Consider the following 19,381-nt stretch of genomic DNA (forward strand, 5'->3'; position numbering starts at 1 on the left):
AGTCGGACACGACTGAGCGACTTCCCTTTCACTTTTCACTTTCCTGCACTGGAGAAGGAAATGGCAACCCACTCCAGTGTTCTTGCCTGGAGAATCCCAGGGACAGGGGAGCCTGGTGGGCTTCTGTCTATGGGGTCGCACAGAGTCGGACACGACTGAGGAGCCTTAGCAGCAGCAGCAGCATGTAAATAATGCATTGGTTGTTGTCTTATTTAGGTTTCGCTTCCTATTGCACAGTTATTAATAATAGCCAGGAATACCAGTTTTAAAGTAATTTTCTCTCATTACAAGAAGTAAAACTTGAAGTTTTTTTCCTTTTAAAAATACAGAAATACAAGTTTTCAGAATTTTAAGAAATTGGAAGGAAGAAGTTAATGAAGAAGGCTATAAGATGTATTCTTAACATGGTTGTTCTGTCATTTTCCAACCATTTTTCTTACTGGAAAAGAAAGGTGATCCATTTAATGTAAAATATACTTTTTATTTCAGTGGTGCCTACTCTCTAGCTGCTGTCATATATTATTTTAACTACATCTCTAACTTAGATTTTACACTGTGGCAGAGACTAGTTTGTTTAGTATAGGAAAAGCTACAAAATTAATGTTTTCCTTCCTGTCTTCCTTTTAATTCCTACTCAAACTTTTTTCTTTCATTAGTCTATTCTTTCTCATGGTCTTTCTCTACTCTTAAGACTTTCTCAGTTTTTTTTTTAAATTTGAGATATTATTCATATAAGTTAAAATTCACCATTTTAAAGTATACCATTTAGTGGCTTTTAGCATATTCGTATGACTGGAGCCATCACCACTAATTCCAGAACATTTCCATTACCCCCAAACAGCCCCATACCTGTTGATAGTCGGTCCCACCTCTCCCTACCCTGGCAACAGCCAATCTACTTTCTGCCTTTATGGATTTATCTATTTTAGACATTTTATATAAATGGCATTATACAATATATGGGGCCTTTTGTATCTGGCTTTGTTCAGTAAGAATTAGGCTTTTGAGGCTCATACATGTTATAGCCTTTTTATATAGTTCACAGAGTTCTCATGGCAAGTATGCTGGAGTGGTTTGCCATTCCCTCCTCCAGTGGATCACATTTTCTCAGAACTCTACACTATGACCCATCAGTCTTGAGTGGCCCTGTACAAGTATGGCTCCTAGCTTCATTGAGCTCCTTTGCCATGACAAGGCAGTGATGTGGAAACTTTGAAAGAGATGGGAATACCAGACCATCTTAACCTGTGTCCTGAGAAACCTGTATGCGAGTCAAGAACAACAGTTAGAACCTTGTATGGAACAACTGACTGGTTTAAGATCGAGAAAGGAGTACGACAAGTCTGTTTATTGTCATCCTGTTGATTTAACTTATACTCAGAACACGTAATGCAAAATGCTGGACTGGATGAATTACAAACTGGAATCAATCAAGATTGCTGGGAGAAATATCAACAACCTCAGATATGTGGATGATACCACTTTAATGGCAGAAAGTGAAGAGGAACTAAAGAGCCTCTTGATGAGGGTGAAAGAAGAGAGTGAAAAAGCCAGTTAAAACTCAGTATTAAAAAAACTAAGATCATGGCATCCAGTCCCATCACTTCATGTCAGGTGGAAGAGGAAAAGATGGAAGCAGTGACAGGTTTCCTCTTCTTGAGCTTTGAAATCACTGCAGATGGTGACTGCAGTCACGAAATTAGAAGATGATTGCTTCTTGGCAGGAAGCTATAACAAACCTAGACAGTGACAAAAGCAGTGACATCACTTTTGCTGACAAAGGTCCATATAGTCAAAGCTGTGGTCTTTCCAGGAGTCATGTATGGATGTGAGAGCTGGGCTATAAAAGAAGGCAGAACGCTGAAGAATTGATGCTTTTGAACTGTGGTGCTGGAGAAGACTCTTCAGCACCCATGGACTGAAGACTCCCATGGGCTGCAAGGAGATACTTTGGCCACCTGATGCAAAGAGCTGACTCGTTGGAAAAGACCCTAATGCTGGGAAAGATTGAAAACAGAAGGAGAAGAGGGTGACAGGGGATGAAATGGTTGGATGTCATCACTGATTCAATGGACATGAACTTGGGCAAGCTCTAGAAGATGGTGGGGAACAAGGAAGCTTGGCATGCTGTAGTCCATAGGATCACAAAGAGTCAGACGCTACTTGGCAACTGAACAATGACAACATGTTATAGCATGTAACGTTCCTTTCTATGGCTGAATGATACTCCATTGTATGGACATTTGAGTTTTTCCCTGCCTTTTTTTAAAAAATGGAAGTATGTGTGTAGTTGCTAAGTCGTGTCCAACTCTTTGTGACCCTTTATAGCCTGCCATGCTCCCCTGTCCATGGAATTCTTCAGGCAAGAATACTGGAGTGGGTTGCCATTTCCTCCTCCAGGAATTGAAGTATACTTGATTTATAATATTTGCATTAGTTTTGGGTGTACAGCATAGTGATTCAGTTATTTCTTTTTTAGATTATATCCCACTATAGGTTATTGCAAGATTATAACTATAATTCCCTATGCTATACAGTAAATCCTGGTTCTTTTATCTAGTTCATGTATAGTAGTTTGTACCTGTTAATCCCTTACTCCTAATTGTCCCTCCCCCCTCCCTCCCCTTTGGTAACCATAAGTTTGTTTTCTGTGTCTGTGAGTCTGTTTCTATTTTGTATATAAATTCATTTGTATAATTTTTTAGATTCCACATATAAGCAATATCATATAGTATTTGTCTTGCTCACTTTGTCATTTCATTAAGCATGATCTCTAGGTCCACCCATGTTGCTGCAAATAGCAATATTTCATTCTTTTTTATTGCTGAGTAATATTGCATGATATATGTACATACCACATCTTCTTGAAGTATTCATCTGTTAGTGGACACTTGGGTTGTTTCCATGTCTTGGCTATTGTAAATAATGCTGCTGTGAAATTGGGGTGCATATATCTTTTTGAATTAGTTTTCAATTTTTCCAGATACATACCTAGGAACTGGGATTGCTGGATCATATGGTAGCATTATTTTTTTCAGGACCCTGCAGACTGTTTTCCATGGTGGCTGCACCAATTTACTTTCCCACCAACAGTGTAGGGAGGGTTCCCTTTTCTCCACACTTTTCTCTCACATTTATTATTTATAAACTTTTTGATGATGGCCATTCTGACTGGTGTGAGGTGACACCTCATTGTGATTTTGATTTACATTTCTCTAATAATTAGGGATATTGTTTTGGCCACACCCTGCAGCATGTGGGAACTTGGTTCCCCAAACAGAGGTTGAACCCAGGCCCTTGGCAGTGAGAGCACAGAGTCCTAACCACTGGACCACCAGGGGAATTCCCTTTTGATATGATTTTAAATGGAAATTTTTTTATTGCTTTCTCTTTCTGATATTTCATTATTAGTGTAAAGAAATGCAACAGATCTCTCTACTAATCTTCTATCCTGCTGCCTTCCTGAATTCATTTATTAGTTCCGGTACATAACTAGTTTTGTGTAGACTTAAGTTTTCTCTTGGAGAAGGAAATGGCAACCCACTCCAGTTTCTTGCTTAGAAAATTCCATGAACAGAGGATCCTGGCAGGTCACAGCCCATGGGGTTGCAGAGTTGGTCATGACAGCACACACAAGGAGTAAGGGTTCTCTGTATAGATATCCGTCATTGTTCAGCTGCTAAGTCGTGTCCAAATCTTTGTGACCCCATGGACTGTGGCACGCCAGCCTTCTCTATCTTCTGGAGCTTGCTCAAACTCATGTCCACTGAGTCGGTGATGCCATCCAACCATCTCATCCTCTGTCACACCGTCTCCTCCTGGCCTCAGTCTTTCCCAACATCAGGGTCTTTTCCAGTGAGTCAGCTCTTTGCATCATGTGGCCAAATTATTGAGTCTTTAACATTAGTCCTTCCAATGAATATTCAAGGTTGATTTCCTTTAGGATTGACTGGTTTGATCTCCTTGCTGTACAGAGGACTCTCAAGTCTTCTCCAGCCCCACAGTTTGAAAGCACCAATTCTTTGTCACTCATATCATCTGGCAGTAGTGATAGTTTTATCTTTTCCCTTCTTTGAGGGCAAGTTTGGTATTGCTGAATCCTTTTAATTTTTGCTTGTCTGAGAAATTCTTTAACTCTCCTTTCTACATGATAATCTTACTAGGTAGAGTATTCTAGGTTGCAGATTTTTCCCTTTCAGCACTTTGAAATATATCATGCCACTCCCTTTTGGCCTGCAGAGTTTCTGCAGAGAAATCAACTGATAGCCTTATGGGACTTTCCTTATAACTGATACTTTGTTTTTTTCTTTCTCCTTTAAAATTCTCTTTTACTTTTGCCATTTTAATTATGATATATCTTGGTGTGGGTCTGTTTGGATTCATCTTGTTTGAAACCCTGTGCTTCTGTTCCTGAATGTCTGTTTCCTTTGGGAAGATTTTAGCCATAACTTCTTTAAACATTTTTGGTCTACTTCTCTCTTCCTTTTGAATCCTCTGTTATTTCATAGGTTGGCACATTTTTCTATTTTCCATAGATCTTGTATGTTGCTTTCTTTTTTTCTTGTCATTTGCCTTTTTGTTGCTCTTACTGGATGATTTCCATTATTTTATCTTCCAGATCACTTGTTTGTTTTTGTGTCCTTTAGTCAGCTATTCATTGCTTCTAGATTGCTTATATCTCAGCAGTTGAATTATCTATTTTGACTGGTTCATCTTTATATTTTCTAGATCTTTGTAGCAGTGACCTGTGTTTCCGTTGATTGGTTGTTGTTCGTTGTTGTTGTTGTGTAGTTGCAAGTCATGTCCAACTCTTGTGCAACCCCATGGACTGTATCCTGCCAGGCTCCTCTGTCTATGCGATTTCCCAAGCAAGAATGCTGGAGTGGGTTGACATTTCCTTCTCCAGGGGATCTTCCAGATGATCTGTGAGCCTCCTAAACCCTATATTTCTACTGATAATCTTTCTTAATTCATTAGCATTTTTATTGCTGCCTATTGAACTCAGGATCTGAAGTTACTTAGCAGCAGCAGCAGCAGCCACCATGCAAGACTCTTCACCCTGACTGCTGGCAAGCCAGTACACGTCCATTCCTCTGAGTAGAGTCTAGGCTTCTCCAGCTCTTCATTCTGTTCTGTTGGTTCTCTCTGCAGCCAGTAGAGCTTGTCTCCTTTGTGCACAGGTCTGAGATACCCACATTGTTTCTTGACCCTCCCATTTCCCATGGCGAGAGTCTGCCCCTGCAGACCTTCTCTCTCTTCTGGATCCTTCCCAGGATGTAGATTCCAACCTGATGCCTTTTTCCATCCTTCCCTGTTAAATGGAGATCTCTCTTGTAGCTTTCGTTGCATAGGGATTTCCAGCAATTTTCCTTGAGAATTGTAGATGTATTTTGGGGTGGGGGGAGGTGAGCTCAGTGTCCTCCTACTCTGACGTCTTTATCCCCCTCTTGTTTTTTTCCCTACTTTTTGGCTATTATGAATGATGATGCTTTGAACATTGCTGTACCAGTTTTTGTGTGGCCACAAAATTTCTTTCTAACATATATAGGAATAAAATTGCTGTATCATACGGTAATTCTGTGTTCAACTTTTTGTCTTGGGTCGTTAAGTGCTGGCTATGATTTTCCTCCATTAGGTACCAGAATTGTAACAGGGTAGAATATCATCCATTAGTACTTATTTGTATATTAAAAAGCAAAACTTTTATTTGAAACAGTGATTTTCAACCCTAGCTACACATTGGAATCACCTGGGGAACTTTAAAACCTACTATACCTGGCTCCCACCCCCCAGAGATTCTGATTTAATTCACGTGAGCAGCAGCTTTGGTCTCCAAATTTATAAAGGCCCATTAGATGATTATAATGTGTAGCCAATGCTGGAAAACATTGCTCTAAAATGTACTCTAAGGCTGAAGTTAGGTTTGGCAACTTGAAAAGCAGATGGCAGGTATTGCAGGAAAGAAAGTGGGGCATGAGAGGATTTTCACATCCCAGGTCTTAGGCAAGTTCCTAGATGGCCACCTATTGTGGGGGTTCTTGACCTCACACTGGAAAGAATTCAAGGGCAAGCCATGGTAAAGTGAAAAAAGGTTTATTCAGGGAAATACACACTCCGTAGACAGAATGTGGGCCATCCATATACAGAATGAGAGGCCCCTGGGCACAGGGGAGTTGTCAGTTTTTATAGAGGTTTGCAGTTTTATAGGCTGAGTGGGAGGATTATTCCAACTCTTTTAGAAAAGGGTTGGGAATTTCCAGGAATTGGGTCACCATCTACTTTTTGGCCATTATGGCCAGCCTTGGAACTGTTATGGTGCCTATGGGTGTGTCATTTAATTTGCAGATGTATTGATATTGTAGGAGTGTATACTGAGGCTCAAGGCCTAGAAGTTAGTTATCCACCATCTTGAACCTGGTTGGTTCTCACCAGGTCTTCAATGTCTTCAATGGCTATCATTCTTTTAAAGGTTGTGCCCTGGCCCTTTCCTGTCTCACAGGGATTTCATGTATATACTGGTTGCTCCTTGAACAAGGTGAGTTTAAACTGGGTGTGTACGGTTATACTTAGATTTTTTTTTTTCCCCAGTGACTACCTACTACAGTACTAACCTAGTCCCTGCCTTGTTAAAGGGTCAACTGTACTTTTCTTCGGGCAAAGATTCTTCGTGGCTACAGAGTTGATTGACTTAATAATATGGCTCTCTATTCTCCATGTAATATGCTTAATAGTAATTGAAAACACATGCTCTGAAGCAGTCTTGCCTAGGTTTCATCCTTGCTCTACTGTGTGACCTTGCAAAAGTTGCTTAACCTCACTGTTCCTTAGTTTGTACATATGTAAAATGTGGGATTAAATAGTGTTTGCTGTGGTCTTAATGTTTGTGTGTCCTCCCCTCCAAAATTTGTATGTTTAAAATCCAAATAGCAGGATGTCATGGTGTTAGTAGATAGGGCATTTGGTTGGTGCTTAAACTATGAGAGCGGAACTCTCATTAGTAGGATTAGTGTCTTATAAAAATGACTCCCAGTTGCTAACTCCTCCCACCATGTGAGGATGCTCCAGCTTTAAATCATAAAGAGGGTCCTACAAGAACTTGTAAAATACCCAGTCTGGTATTTTGTTATTGCAGCCTTAATAGACTAAGTGTTGTAAGGATTAAATGAATGTGTGTATGTGTATTTATATATATTTTTGTTTCTAGAATAATGTATGTATAATGCTTTACCCACTATCTAGACTTTCAAAATGATGAATAAAGATTATTAAAAAGTTAGCTGTCATTTACAAGTTTTTTTGTATATTTAAAATTTTTTTCCTAATAAAAAGTTAAGAAAGTAACATAATGACCCTCCATGTATTATTCACCCAGCTTCAGTGATCATGGCCATTCTTACATCTTCTATAAATTCCCACTCATCTCCTTACTTTCAAATTATTTTAAGGAAAATCCTGCAGACATTTATTTAAATAGCTTCTTTCTTTAATTTATTTGGCTGTGTCAGGTCTTAATTGCAGCACCCAGACTTCTCTAATTATGGCCGAGGGCTCCAGAGTGCTTGGACTCAGTAGCTGCTCCGTGGCATGTGGGGTTTTAGTTCCCCAAACAGGGATCAAACCCATGTCTCCTACATTGCAAGGTGGAATCTTAACCGCTGGAGCACCAGGGAAGTCCCTGGATCATTTTCTTTAATCTTTACCAAAAAAGCCTTACATCTGTTCGATAGGTCTGATAGATCTGTTACCTATCTTATAAATGCCGAAACTGAGCTTTAGTGGGGACAGGTAGCTTGCCCAAGGTCACACAGCAAATATATTTTGGGATCAGAAATTGGCTGCTGGAGCTCCTGCTACTCACCACTATGCTAACATGCTCTGAACGGAAGTTTCTACTTGTAAATACATTGGTTACCATGAAAGTTTAATCAAAATATGCCAAAGAGAATTGCAAATTTTATCAAACTGTTAAGAGTACAGTAATGACTGTATAACTCATAGAGAAATTTACATTGTGATTAACTTTAAGAGAAGGAATAAAGTAGGAAACTAACTTGGTAGAATATCTTAATGCAAACTCCTTGCTTTCTGGTATAAACTGAGTTAATACCTTATAAAATCATTCTTATATTGGTCTTGTCAGGAATCGATTTAAGGTGCTATTTCTTCATTACTTCCTGTCTCTCCATTTTTATCAATGAAGACCTAGATCTCCTGTTAAGTTCTAAGTCCTTTGTTCTTTGTATTCCTTCTTCCCAGTAGTAGTATTTTCTTTTTCTAAATTAGTATAGATATTTTTTAGGTTCAAAATTATTATAAAACAGCCGAAAACCATGATTACTCTGGTCTTTCTAGTTCTTCCTTCCGTTTAACCATCGTTGAGTCTGGAAGATTTCATGGTATTACTATAGAAAGTATCTGAAATTTTGAAATGAGTCATCAGGTAGAGTGCTTAGCTTATTTTCTTATATTCAACAGTTCTCATATCTTATTAAGGGACCGTGCATTCAGCAGTAAGACCGTTTACTAGACCATGAACTAACCTTGATTTCAGAGTTGATTCGGCCTTGAATAATCAGTCTGGTCTTTATTGACTCAGTCACCTTAGGCAAATTATGTAAACTCAGCCTTAGTTTCCCTACCTATAAAATAGTATAACAGAGATAATATGAATATGAACATATATGAATAACTTAGATGAGTATAGACACATAGTACATGATCTGTGGGCATTTCTTCCCTCTCCCCCAAGGTTTTATAATAGAAAAGAAGTTAAGAAAGGTAAATTAGGAGTATACTAGTAAACCCGAATGAACCATAATAAGGAAAATAGGGTGTAAAAGCACCATGAAAAAGCTTACATTTTCATATCAAAGGCACACAAACAGCGTAAGATCCCAGGAGCATTGGGAAAACGACACAGATATTTAACCTATTAGCTTATACCTAAGAAAAGTAAGTTTAATGGGATCTTTGTGTCAAGTGGTGTTTCATTTTCCTTCCCTTCCCTCTTCTCTAATTCTCCTTAACCTTCTGGATAGCCTTTCCTGATTCCATGAGGAAAACTTCTGGAGATAATAAATATGAGTAAAGCTGTATAGCGCATTCTAGCTCACACCCTGCCTGACACTTCTGAGCAGTTTAGTAAAGGCTAAAAAAGCCTGGGGAGCATTATTCTTTGTCTCTCTTGGGCCTTCCCCTTAACAATTCTGCTTTGTCTCTCTCACTCCCGTTTACTATAAATCATGTGCTCAACACCCTCAAAACTCCAGAGTAGAGCAGTCTTAGGCAGCTCTGTCCTGATACCAGCATGCCAAACATGTGAGAACTTCACAGAAGTCTGTTTCTTGTCTTGTGTGTCATCTGCTCAGGGAGGAACCAAAGAGTACTAGGCAGCACTTTGAGTTCAGTTAAAGGGTGTGTCCTACAAGATGACACCATTGCTGTGCCAGCAGTGACTCTTCGCATCTGCTTCCCAGCTATGTTTGCCTTTTTTTTTTTCAATCTGCCTTTTTGATAATTAAAGGCAAGACAATGGAATCTTCAAATTTGACAGAGGTCAGTTTTGCATTCAAGCCTCTGTTTGAACCTACATGGAGTTTTGCTCATATTTACTAGGAGAGTAACAAATACTGACTTGTAATTAGCAAGAGTCACCTCTAGGAGTGGAATTAAAAATTACGCAATTGGAGAGATCTGAGCTTCCTTACTCCCCAAATATTTTTCTACCCATAGGATACTACATGGGAAAATCTCATAGGGATATCATTTCCAGGTACTAATTGATTAGTGTGTACTGTTTTTCTTATCACTTTCTGCATTGTGGGGCATTTAGGAGTTTTATATGACAGGGACAGATAATTTTGGAGCATCCTGCCTAGGAAGGACAGGCTATAAAGGTAGCTTGTAGGGGCTCTAGGAAGTAATGGGGAAGCACGAGGCTGCCTGGGAAGGCAGATGGGGGTATTCTAGAAAGGAAAAATGTACAAAAAAGATGAGAGGGTACAAAGCAGCTTCCTTTGAAATTGTGTGTAACATGAACATATGTGATTAAGGCTAAAGTTTCATGAACAGTGAGCAAAGTAATAAAGCATGTGGTTCTGTTTATACTTATATCTAATGAATGATCAGTTCTTAATTTAAGAAACACCTTTATATCTTTCTTTAAATTTTGTATTTATTTTAATTTTTTGGCTGTGCTGGGACACTGTTGCTTGCAGACTTTTCTCTAGTTGTGACAAGCGGGGGGTTGCTCGCTAGGTTGCCATGTGTGGTATGTGGACTTTTCATTGCAGTAATTTCTCCTGTTGCAGAACACAGGCTCTAGGGATCAGGGGCTTTAGTAGTGGCGGCTCCTGGGCTCTAGAGCACAGGCTCGAAAGCTGTGACGCATAGGCTTAGTTGCTTCTTGGCATGTGGGATCTTCATGGATCAGGGATCTAACCCATGTCTCCTGCATTAGCAGGCAGATTGTTTACCACTGAGCCATCTGGGAAGCCCCTATGTCTTGATTCTGTATCTTAGTATATGAACCTTTTGCTAGAGCCACAAGTCGTACTGTGGCACATAAGATGTGAGGTTAAATTTGCAACTGTGGCGGTTTAATAATTTTAATAGCAATAATTTTATGAGCATTAATGTCTTTAATCAAGGCTCAAAATCTAAATTAAATCCTGAAATGGTTAGAAAGGACAGTAGAATTATAAACAAAACTCTAAATGCAATGCCTTCCTGTCCTGGGAATGGGATATTATCACTTTTTTTAAGATGGTTCTAATAAAAGTTTTGGTTAGCTATGGATGTGACTAAAAAGATCAATATGTGACCAGCAGGCTATTCTAGATCATACGCATGTTATGGCAGTTTTTGATTTGTGGTTCTGTTGTTTATTTGAAGGCTTTATGCTACTATTATATGTTGCTTTGTTTCTAAGATCCACTTAAACATTTTTGAGAGTACATCTTGTTTTTCTACTTATTTGTTCATTCAGCACACATTTACTGGAGTACCAACTGTCAGATCCTGTTAGGTGTTAGAGGTACAAAGACATAACAAAGTCCTTTCCAAGAGTTCAGTATAATATATTCGCAGTTAACAAGCCTCTCTGCTCGTCAATGAGTGTACTGCGCGGCAGGATTTCTCAACCTCAGTGCTTTGACATTTGGGGCCAGACAATTCTTTGTTGTAGGAGGTTTGTGCCAAGGAGCATTATAGGATGTTTAGCAAGCATCCTTGACTTCTACCAACTAGATTCCAGTAACACTGCTCCTCCCTACCCCCCAACTCTTGACAATCAAAAAATTCTCCAGATATTGCCAGATGTCCCCTGATGATAAATCCAGAATGTGAACCACACTTTTATGTGTCGTTGACAAAAGGCTTTTATATAATTGGTTTTCAACATTTCACTACAAAGCTATCAAAAGTAATAAAAAGAACACAACCTAGATAAGTCACACAGTGCTTATTATTACAGGTGAGGACTCAAAGAGGAATACTATACACAGTGTATCCCTGCTAATAATTAGAAGGCAGGACTCTTGGAATCTTCACCTATTAAAAGTTTTATGTTTCAATTTGGATGTCTATGAGATCACTTCCTGAGTTACTATGAGTTACTAAGTTAAGTTACTAAGTCTTAGGGACTTCACTAGAATAACAAACCATATAGTAATTGGAAAGGGAGAGTCTACTATTAATAAAAACTAGTTATTTTCTGAGCTCTTTGTATCAGCATTATCATTTTCTTGTTAATAATGAAAGTATTTCATTTTCTCTGATGAAAAGCTGGAAGACCGGCACGTGGTCTTTAGAACGGTCCTTGTGTTCTGTAGGCATATGACTTTGAATATTATTACTTTACTAACGGAATACTACCTGGCTTGGACTTCTTCACCTTATTGCTTTTCCATATTCAAACAATGTACAAAGAACATTCTACAACCAGGAATCTATTTTAATAGCTTCTTTTTTTTTTTTTCTGTTCTTGGCTTTTATTTTTTGTATTTGTCATAAAATATAATTGATTAACAATATTAGTTCCAGGTATACAGCATAGTGAGTCAGTACTTTTACAGATTGTACTCAATGGAAAGTTGTTACAAGATAATGGTTATAATTCCCTGTGCTATACAGTATATCCATATTATTATTATTTTTTAATTGATTTTTTTAATTTAAATTTTATTTTTTACTTTACTATATTGGTTTTGCCATACATTGACATGAATCCACCACGGGTGTACATGAGTTCCCAACCCTAAACCCCCCTCCCACCACCCTCCCCCTGTCATCTCTCTGGGTCATCCCAGTGCACCAGCCCCAAGCATCCTGTATCCTGTATCGAACCTAGACTAGCAATTTGTTTCTTACATGATAGTATACATGTTTCAATGCCATTCTCCCAAATCATCCCACCCTCTCCCTCTCCCACAGAGTCCAAAAGTCTGTTCTTTACATCTGTGTCTCTTTTGCTGTCTGGCATATAGGGTTATCATTACCATCTTTCTAAATTCCATATATGTGTATTAGTATACTGTATTGGTGTTTTTCTTTCTGGCTTACTTCACTCTGTATAATCGGCTCCAGTTTCATCCACCTCATTAGAACTGATTCAAATGTGTTCTTTTCAATGGCTGAGTAATACTCCATTGTGTATATGTACCACAGCTTTCTTATCCATTCATCTGCTGATTGACATCTAGGTTGCTTCCATGTCCTGGCTATTATAAACAGTGCTGCAATGAACATTGGGGTACACGTGTCTCTTTCAGTTCTGGTTTCCTCAGTGTCTATGCCCAGCAGTGGGATTGCTGGGTCATAGGGCAGTTCTATTTGTAGTTTTTTAAGGAATCTCCACACTGTTCTCCATAGTGGCTGTACTAGTTTGCATTCCCACCAACAGTGTAAGAGGGTTGGTTCCCTTTTCTCCACACCTTCTCCAGCATTTATTGCTTGTGGACTTTTGGATCGCAGCCATTCTGACTGGTGTGAAATGGTACCTCTCATTGTGGTCTTGATTTGCATTTCTCTGATATTTAATAGCTTCTTGAAGCTTGTGTTTTAATAATGCCTTCCTTCTCAAAGTAGAGGGACCACTTTCCTATTAGAAATAATGCTTCCCTGAAAGTCCTGAAACCTGAATTTTAGATTCAGCTCTAGTACTAGCTAACATTTGTTTACCATCTCTCAGTCTTAATTTCTTCACCTGTAAGATGTAGATAGATAGATAAAGTTAGGTTTATTTTATCGTGTTTTCTAGATAAGTATCCTAAATTCCACATTCTTTGCTCAAATAAGCTTGTTTTTGTGTTCTTATTCTTACAGAATATCCACATTTCAGTTTCTGCACCTATCAAGAATTTTAATTGACCATGGATAATCTGTCAGCAGAAGAAATTCAGCTGAGGGCTAACCAGGTTACTGATGAGGTAAAAGTTTTACTTGGAATAGGTCATTAATTCTCTTTCAATTTTCACAGTGGAAGCATGAGAGGACCTTCTTAGAAGACCATTTCGGCCTCTCCCTAGTCTGTTTATATCAAAGAATGCATTTGCCCTTGAGTGCCATTACTGCTAGTTTCTTATTTTGTCAGCTCATCAAAAAACTAAATAAGTGCAAACAATCTGTATGATTTTTTTTAAATAGTCATTACTGAATAGTAACTTAGAACAAAGATAGATATGAAGAATTCTGTTTGTTTAATTTTAACAAAATTTTCTAATATCTGTGTGATATCCCTGGATTTCTGCTACATTACATTTTTATAAATCCCATTAACTATACTCTTTCAAATTTTCTCTTAAGCATCTGGTAGAAATAAAATAATGAAAATTAAATTAGTAAACTTTATTTTTTGTTTTAAAGAAGGGAGGAATGGATGTGCTAGCAATCTTTAAAAATAAAGTAGCATCATGAATATGGCCTGTGATCAGATTTGGAGGGCGGGGGTGTGCTACATATTTTAGAATGCTAAAACTCTTTTTTTCTCCTAGTCTCTGGAAAGTACAAGGAGAATCCTGGGTTTAGCCATTGAGGTAAGAAAGTGTTTAATCATTAAGTTAAGTATAGAAACTATATAGAAGGAATTCTGATAACACAGACTGGAATTAATATTGTATCAATAAGCTTTATTATTTGAAATCGGCAATTGTTGAAATTGTCAAACCATGCACTAATGGGCCTTTTTGGCTTTTCTAATTGATAGTATTGGAATATAACAGGGAAAACAATTCACCATGAGTTTGTGACTTAATTATTTGGCCGGGGTGGGGGGGTTAATATGTTAAGGTGTGTTGGTTTGGGGAGGTTAGTTTTTTTCTAATCCTCTGAGAACTTAAGTTTCTAATGTTTCTTCCTTGCTGTTTTTCAGACCTTGTACTTTTGTTTCTGTTGGTTTGGTTTGGTTGTGCTATCAGCTTTTTTCCCCTTCTTTTAGTCGCAGGATGCAGGAATCAAGACTATCACTATGCTGGATGAACAAGGGGGTGAGTTGCAGTCATTGGCAGGAACTCTTGATTTGATTTAGAATGCCAGAAAGCCTTTTCAAATCAGCCACAGTTAAAATTAATTAAGCCTTTGGGAGTACCTTTCCTTTGTAAGATAAGAGTGATATTTTGCTTCTTTTCTTCTGATTTAATTTATATCATGTTTTGATGCCTATTTGGGGTGAGAGTCACAATATCCCATTGTCCACCAAGTATTTATTTATTAGGTAGCAGGGCTTATTGTGTGCACTGGTCATTTGTGTCCTGGACATTATGATATTCTTTCATAATTTTCAGAAATCAAGTTACATCCTTGTGGAATTAGAAACTTTGCATTTGATTTGGCCCTGAGCAATCTGATCTAGTTTTTATTCATCTTAGGACAGTCTTTAGGTTTTGAGCCTATTCAGTAATAGAAATGCTAGGAATCTGGTCTAGTGAGGCCTACGCCAATCCTCACATGCTCCTGTTATACACATTTCTTTAGAACAAATCTTTCCACATTCAGAGGCCAGATACCCTAGGATCAGTATGTGAAAGAGTTTTAAATTCTGGACAGCATATAGTACCATCTGGCCCTGATATAGTCACTGTGATGAATTGTTTGTGGATTCGAGGTTAAAGTTTGCTCTTCCGTTATACTAATAATAGCACTTTCTGATTGGCAACATGAATGTAACATAAAATTTAACTTCCACAACTTATTCTTAGAACAACTAAAACGCATAGAAGAAGGCATGGACCAAATAAACAAAGACATGAGAGAAGCAGAGAAGACTTTAACAGAACTCAACAAGTGCTGTGGCCTTTGTGTATGCCCATGTAGTAGGTGAGTTGATAAATCAAAATCTTTTTCAAATAAATTTAAAATGAGAGTATCACCTTCAGAACCCCCCTCTCATCCCCCAGGAAGTGTTCCAGGGCCTAAATAAAGAACTTGGTTAGATCAACTTAATCTCTTTCTCCTTCAGGCATATCAAACTTTTTATGTAAATAGGCACACTCACTGAAAATCATCACTTAAATTTGATCAATCTTTCAATCAAGTCCCAATTACATTTTAAATAATACATGAAAAGGTTGGGAAATATCCATCTGGATAATACATAGCAGGATGAAATTAGTGTGTTTTTCCTTTCAAATAAGGAGAATTAATAAAACATATATTCTGTGGTAGGCACATGAGGGATGGCCAAGGAAATAAAGGACTTGGATCTTGGCATCAAAGGACTTAGCATGTGGTTGGATAAATGAGACAGAATAGCAGAAAGTAGAAGCTATAGAAATCTGGTGCTAGATCTATGATATCAGTGGAGGCCAAGGGTACAGAACTACTAAAAGTTAGTTTGGAGTTCATCTTATAGGAGAGAGTGGACTTGAGTTGGGCTCTGAATGATTAGAAAGATCTGGATGGGCCTGGCAAAAGTGGGAAGACATTTCCTGTGGAAGATTTAATGTAAATAAAGACTACAGAGGAGCCTGACTCAACTGTACTACATGATTCACATTGAGAAGAAGTGAAAAATAAGACATAAGTAGGCAGTAAAGGAACTTGAATGCCAGCCTAGGGGGTTGATTGATTGGAGTGGAGGATATAACTGCACACGAGGAGACCAGTTAGGAACGTTTTGTAAACTAGGCCTGTGAGCTGTAACCTTATCATTAAGATTAGAGAGAAAAGTATAAGTCGGATTCTCTTTAAATCAACTAAAAGAAAGAAAGTCAAGTCAAGTCTCTCAGTCATATCCAACTCTTTATGGCCCCATGGACTGTAGCCTACCAAGTTCCTCTGTCCATGGAATTTTCCAGGCAAGAGTACTGGAGTGGGTGGGATCGAACCTGGGTCTCCTGCATTGCAGGCAGACCTTTACCAGCTGAGCCACCAGGGAAGCCAACTGATTATGTGTCAAATGTGAAGAAAGAAACATCAAAGAAGGCTGAGGATTTGAAGCCTCTAGTAAACTAGGAAATGAGAAGTCTTCAAATATTTGTGTATAGTGTATGAGATAATACTTGACAAAAAAAGAATTCATTCATTTTAGTGACTTTATTATTAATATTTCAATTCTCTCTTTAATCTTGAATAAAACAACCTCCATGTGTTGACAAATAATATGTGTATTCAGACAAAGATGAGAAGTCATCCCTCAACTTTGAACTTCACCTTTGGCCAAAATGACATTGTCTGGAGATTAAATGACTATCTGTTCTGCTAAGCATATTCAGTTTTAAAAGAGCTTTGTAACTATCCAGTTGTCTCAGCCACTGTGATAAAGCAAGACCAAGATACAAAGGTTTACAGACTCAGCATTTTTTACTCCTCTAAAGGAATTAGGAATGGAGGAGCTTTTGTTTTGTCATACTTTCAGTTAAGTGTTTCCATGTGACAATATTCTCTGTACTATTTCTACCTGAGCAAATATAGTTAAATTATTTATTGGTCAGCTTTAGTGTTTGGGCATAAGAAACTAAGAAAGACAAGTCTGTTGACCTGTTTAGACCTTGGTTGACTCTCCAAAAGGGTATATTTTAATAGCAATCACCTATAAATCAGAGTTTAATATATTAAGCAAACAAGTTAGAAACACACAGACTTTTTGATCTAAACTCTTAACTATGGTTTTCACACTCACTTATGCTTTTCTCCTATGTTCTGTGTATGCTCTTGGAAGAGTTCAGGGGGAAAAAATAGTACATGAACTTCCTTGAGATAGGTATTAAGAGAAAAGCAAAGAAGAAGAAGTTCCCTCTAGAACCTAGAGCAAATTATTTCTGAATAAATCCTGAGATGGTCTGATATCATAGAAAGTGGGAAATGGAGCTATAGAAGTATTATTTTTATTTTTCTTTGTGTACCCAGCCAAACATGGGCAGGATTTTCTTGGACAGTAGGTAGAGTATGTTCTTAAAGCAGTCCATTCTCAGCCTCTAACATCAGCAGAGCCCTTTCCTAATGGGTCAGGAGAAGAAAGCTCTTCATAACATATGGAATCAACAGGCTTCTATAACAGAACAGTTGTTCCTTGAAGAGAAGAGAGTAGAATTTCAATTTAAAGACTGATTTTAATTGCCTTCCTTTCACCCATTTCTCCTTTATACTGTTGACACCTTGCCCTCTATGGTATCTCTTTCACTCTTGCCAGGGGCATGATCTTTCTAAGCTTATCTGCTAATCTGTATTTCAGTTAGACTTATCATATAAATAGCCATAACATGAGCTTCTCAAGGCAGAGACAGGATCTTAGTTTTCTGTATAAAGCTAGTACTAATTGTGGTACTAGTTATAACAGTTCAGGTCCATAATCTCTTATCTGCCATTTAGAAATCTAAAAATTTCTGAAAGCCAAAGGTTTGTTTTTAATTAGGCTACAAGATGTAACCTGAACTGAAGCTGTTTAATAATCTATCCCACTTAATGTAATGTTAATCTCTTTCACTGCAGAAATATTGATATATGTGATTATGTGGTACTGCTCAAGATGTCTCTCATCCAGAGGTTTGGATGAGATTTGTGATCCTATATATTAATTTAGGTTCTTACTGTCCTGAACACTTGAAATGTAATCCTCACAGTAACCTTAATATGAGATAGTTTCTCTTATTATCACCATTTTACATATGGGGAAACAGAGGCACCAGAATGCTACACTAGCAAGTGGAAGAGCTGAGATTCAAAACCAGGCGGAGCCCTAGTTTTTAACTGTATGATGCTACATTGCTTGACTGGCAAGAAAAGAATGAAGCTTTTTGTTGCTACTATTGTTAGATGTATTGCTATCTAGAAAATGTCTTCAGTAGATTTGTTCTTTGAGATTTCTTTTGTTCACTGGTATTCATTGAAGCCATGTCAACAGATCTTTTTCTAATAAAACGTGGAAATAGCTTCCCTTAACAGAACCTTGTATTATAAGAGAAGGAAATTTTAATTTTAGCTCATTCTTTTTAAAGGACTACTAGAATTTAAAAACAGACTACCAGGATTAAACTTTAAAACTGTGAATAAATGCCATTCTTTTAGCTTGCTGCTATTTGAATCCTAAAAGCAAAAAGCACAGATCCTTATTAAAAATGTTATGTGTTTGTCAATAACTTGTTTTTTTGTTTTGGCCTCACCTTGTGGCTTGCAGAATCTTAGTTCCCTGAGCAGGGATTGAACTGTGGTTTCTAGCAGTGAAAGTGCTGAGTCTCCTGGACCACTGGGAAATTCCCTTTGTCAGTAACTGATAAGTCAAAATCCTAACTAACAAGAGTTTAAAAAGAGGCAGGTTTAAAATGGGACTTCCCTGGTGGCTCAGACGGTAAAGCATCTGTCTACAATGCGGTAGACCTGGGTTCGATCCCTGGGTTGGGAAGATCCGCTGGAGAAGGAAATGGCAATCCACTCCAGTGCTATTGCCTGGAAAATCCCATGGACAGAGGAGCCTGATAGGTTACAGTCCATGGGGTCACAAAGAGTCGAAAACGACAGAGCGACTTTACTTTCACTTTTCACTTTCTCAGAATTGTAAACTGCCTAATGTCCTAGTTTAACCATTGTCAGACAAAGTAGTCTTTTGTCTTAACTTGCCTCTTTGCATTCTGTGCTTATATTGCCAAACATAATGGCACATAGTTTCAAGACAGGTTGGTATTTCTGGGCAACCTTACTAGAGAAGTTGAAAGTTGGTACTACAGGTTTTATACTATTGAATCTTAAGTCATATTATGGTATAAAGATTCAGCTCTGATTTATTAAAATAAATATTGAATTACTGTATTTTAGTCAACGTATGAATGACTCCTTCATCCTACTCACTGGAGATACAAAATGTTGAATATTTTGCCTTCTTTTCATGTTAATTCTCATAATTTTAGGGCAGAATATCATTATTCAGACATTCTTAGGAATAATGAAGTAT

The 19,381-nt window shown here is 37.9% G+C and overlaps 1 protein-coding gene across 4 annotated transcripts in view; it reads left to right on the forward strand.

Moving 5' to 3' along the window:
- The window catches only part of SNAP23 (synaptosome associated protein 23), a 40,398-nt gene that overhangs the window by 11,288 nt on the left and 9,729 nt on the right, over positions 1–19,381 (forward strand). For 2 of the 4 annotated variants that reach the window (XM_069596109.1, XM_069596106.1), the window contains exons 2-6: positions 6,470–6,535; positions 13,324–13,427; positions 13,992–14,033; positions 14,435–14,483; positions 15,195–15,312. In XM_069596109.1, coding sequence (XP_069452210.1) covers positions 13,371–13,427; positions 13,992–14,033; positions 14,435–14,483; positions 15,195–15,312 — 266 coding nt within the window. In that variant the 5' untranslated portion in view covers positions 6,470–6,535; positions 13,324–13,370. The remainder of the gene's footprint in view (positions 1–6,469; positions 6,536–13,323; positions 13,428–13,991; positions 14,034–14,434; positions 14,484–15,194; positions 15,313–19,381) is intronic. The other 2 variants (XM_069596107.1, XM_069596105.1) reach the window with 1 other exon arrangement.

Source organism: Ovis canadensis, chromosome 7, assembly GCF_042477335.2.
Source record: "Ovis canadensis isolate MfBH-ARS-UI-01 breed Bighorn chromosome 7, ARS-UI_OviCan_v2, whole genome shotgun sequence".
In the NCBI taxonomy this organism is placed as follows: domain Eukaryota; kingdom Metazoa; phylum Chordata; class Mammalia; order Artiodactyla; family Bovidae; genus Ovis; species Ovis canadensis.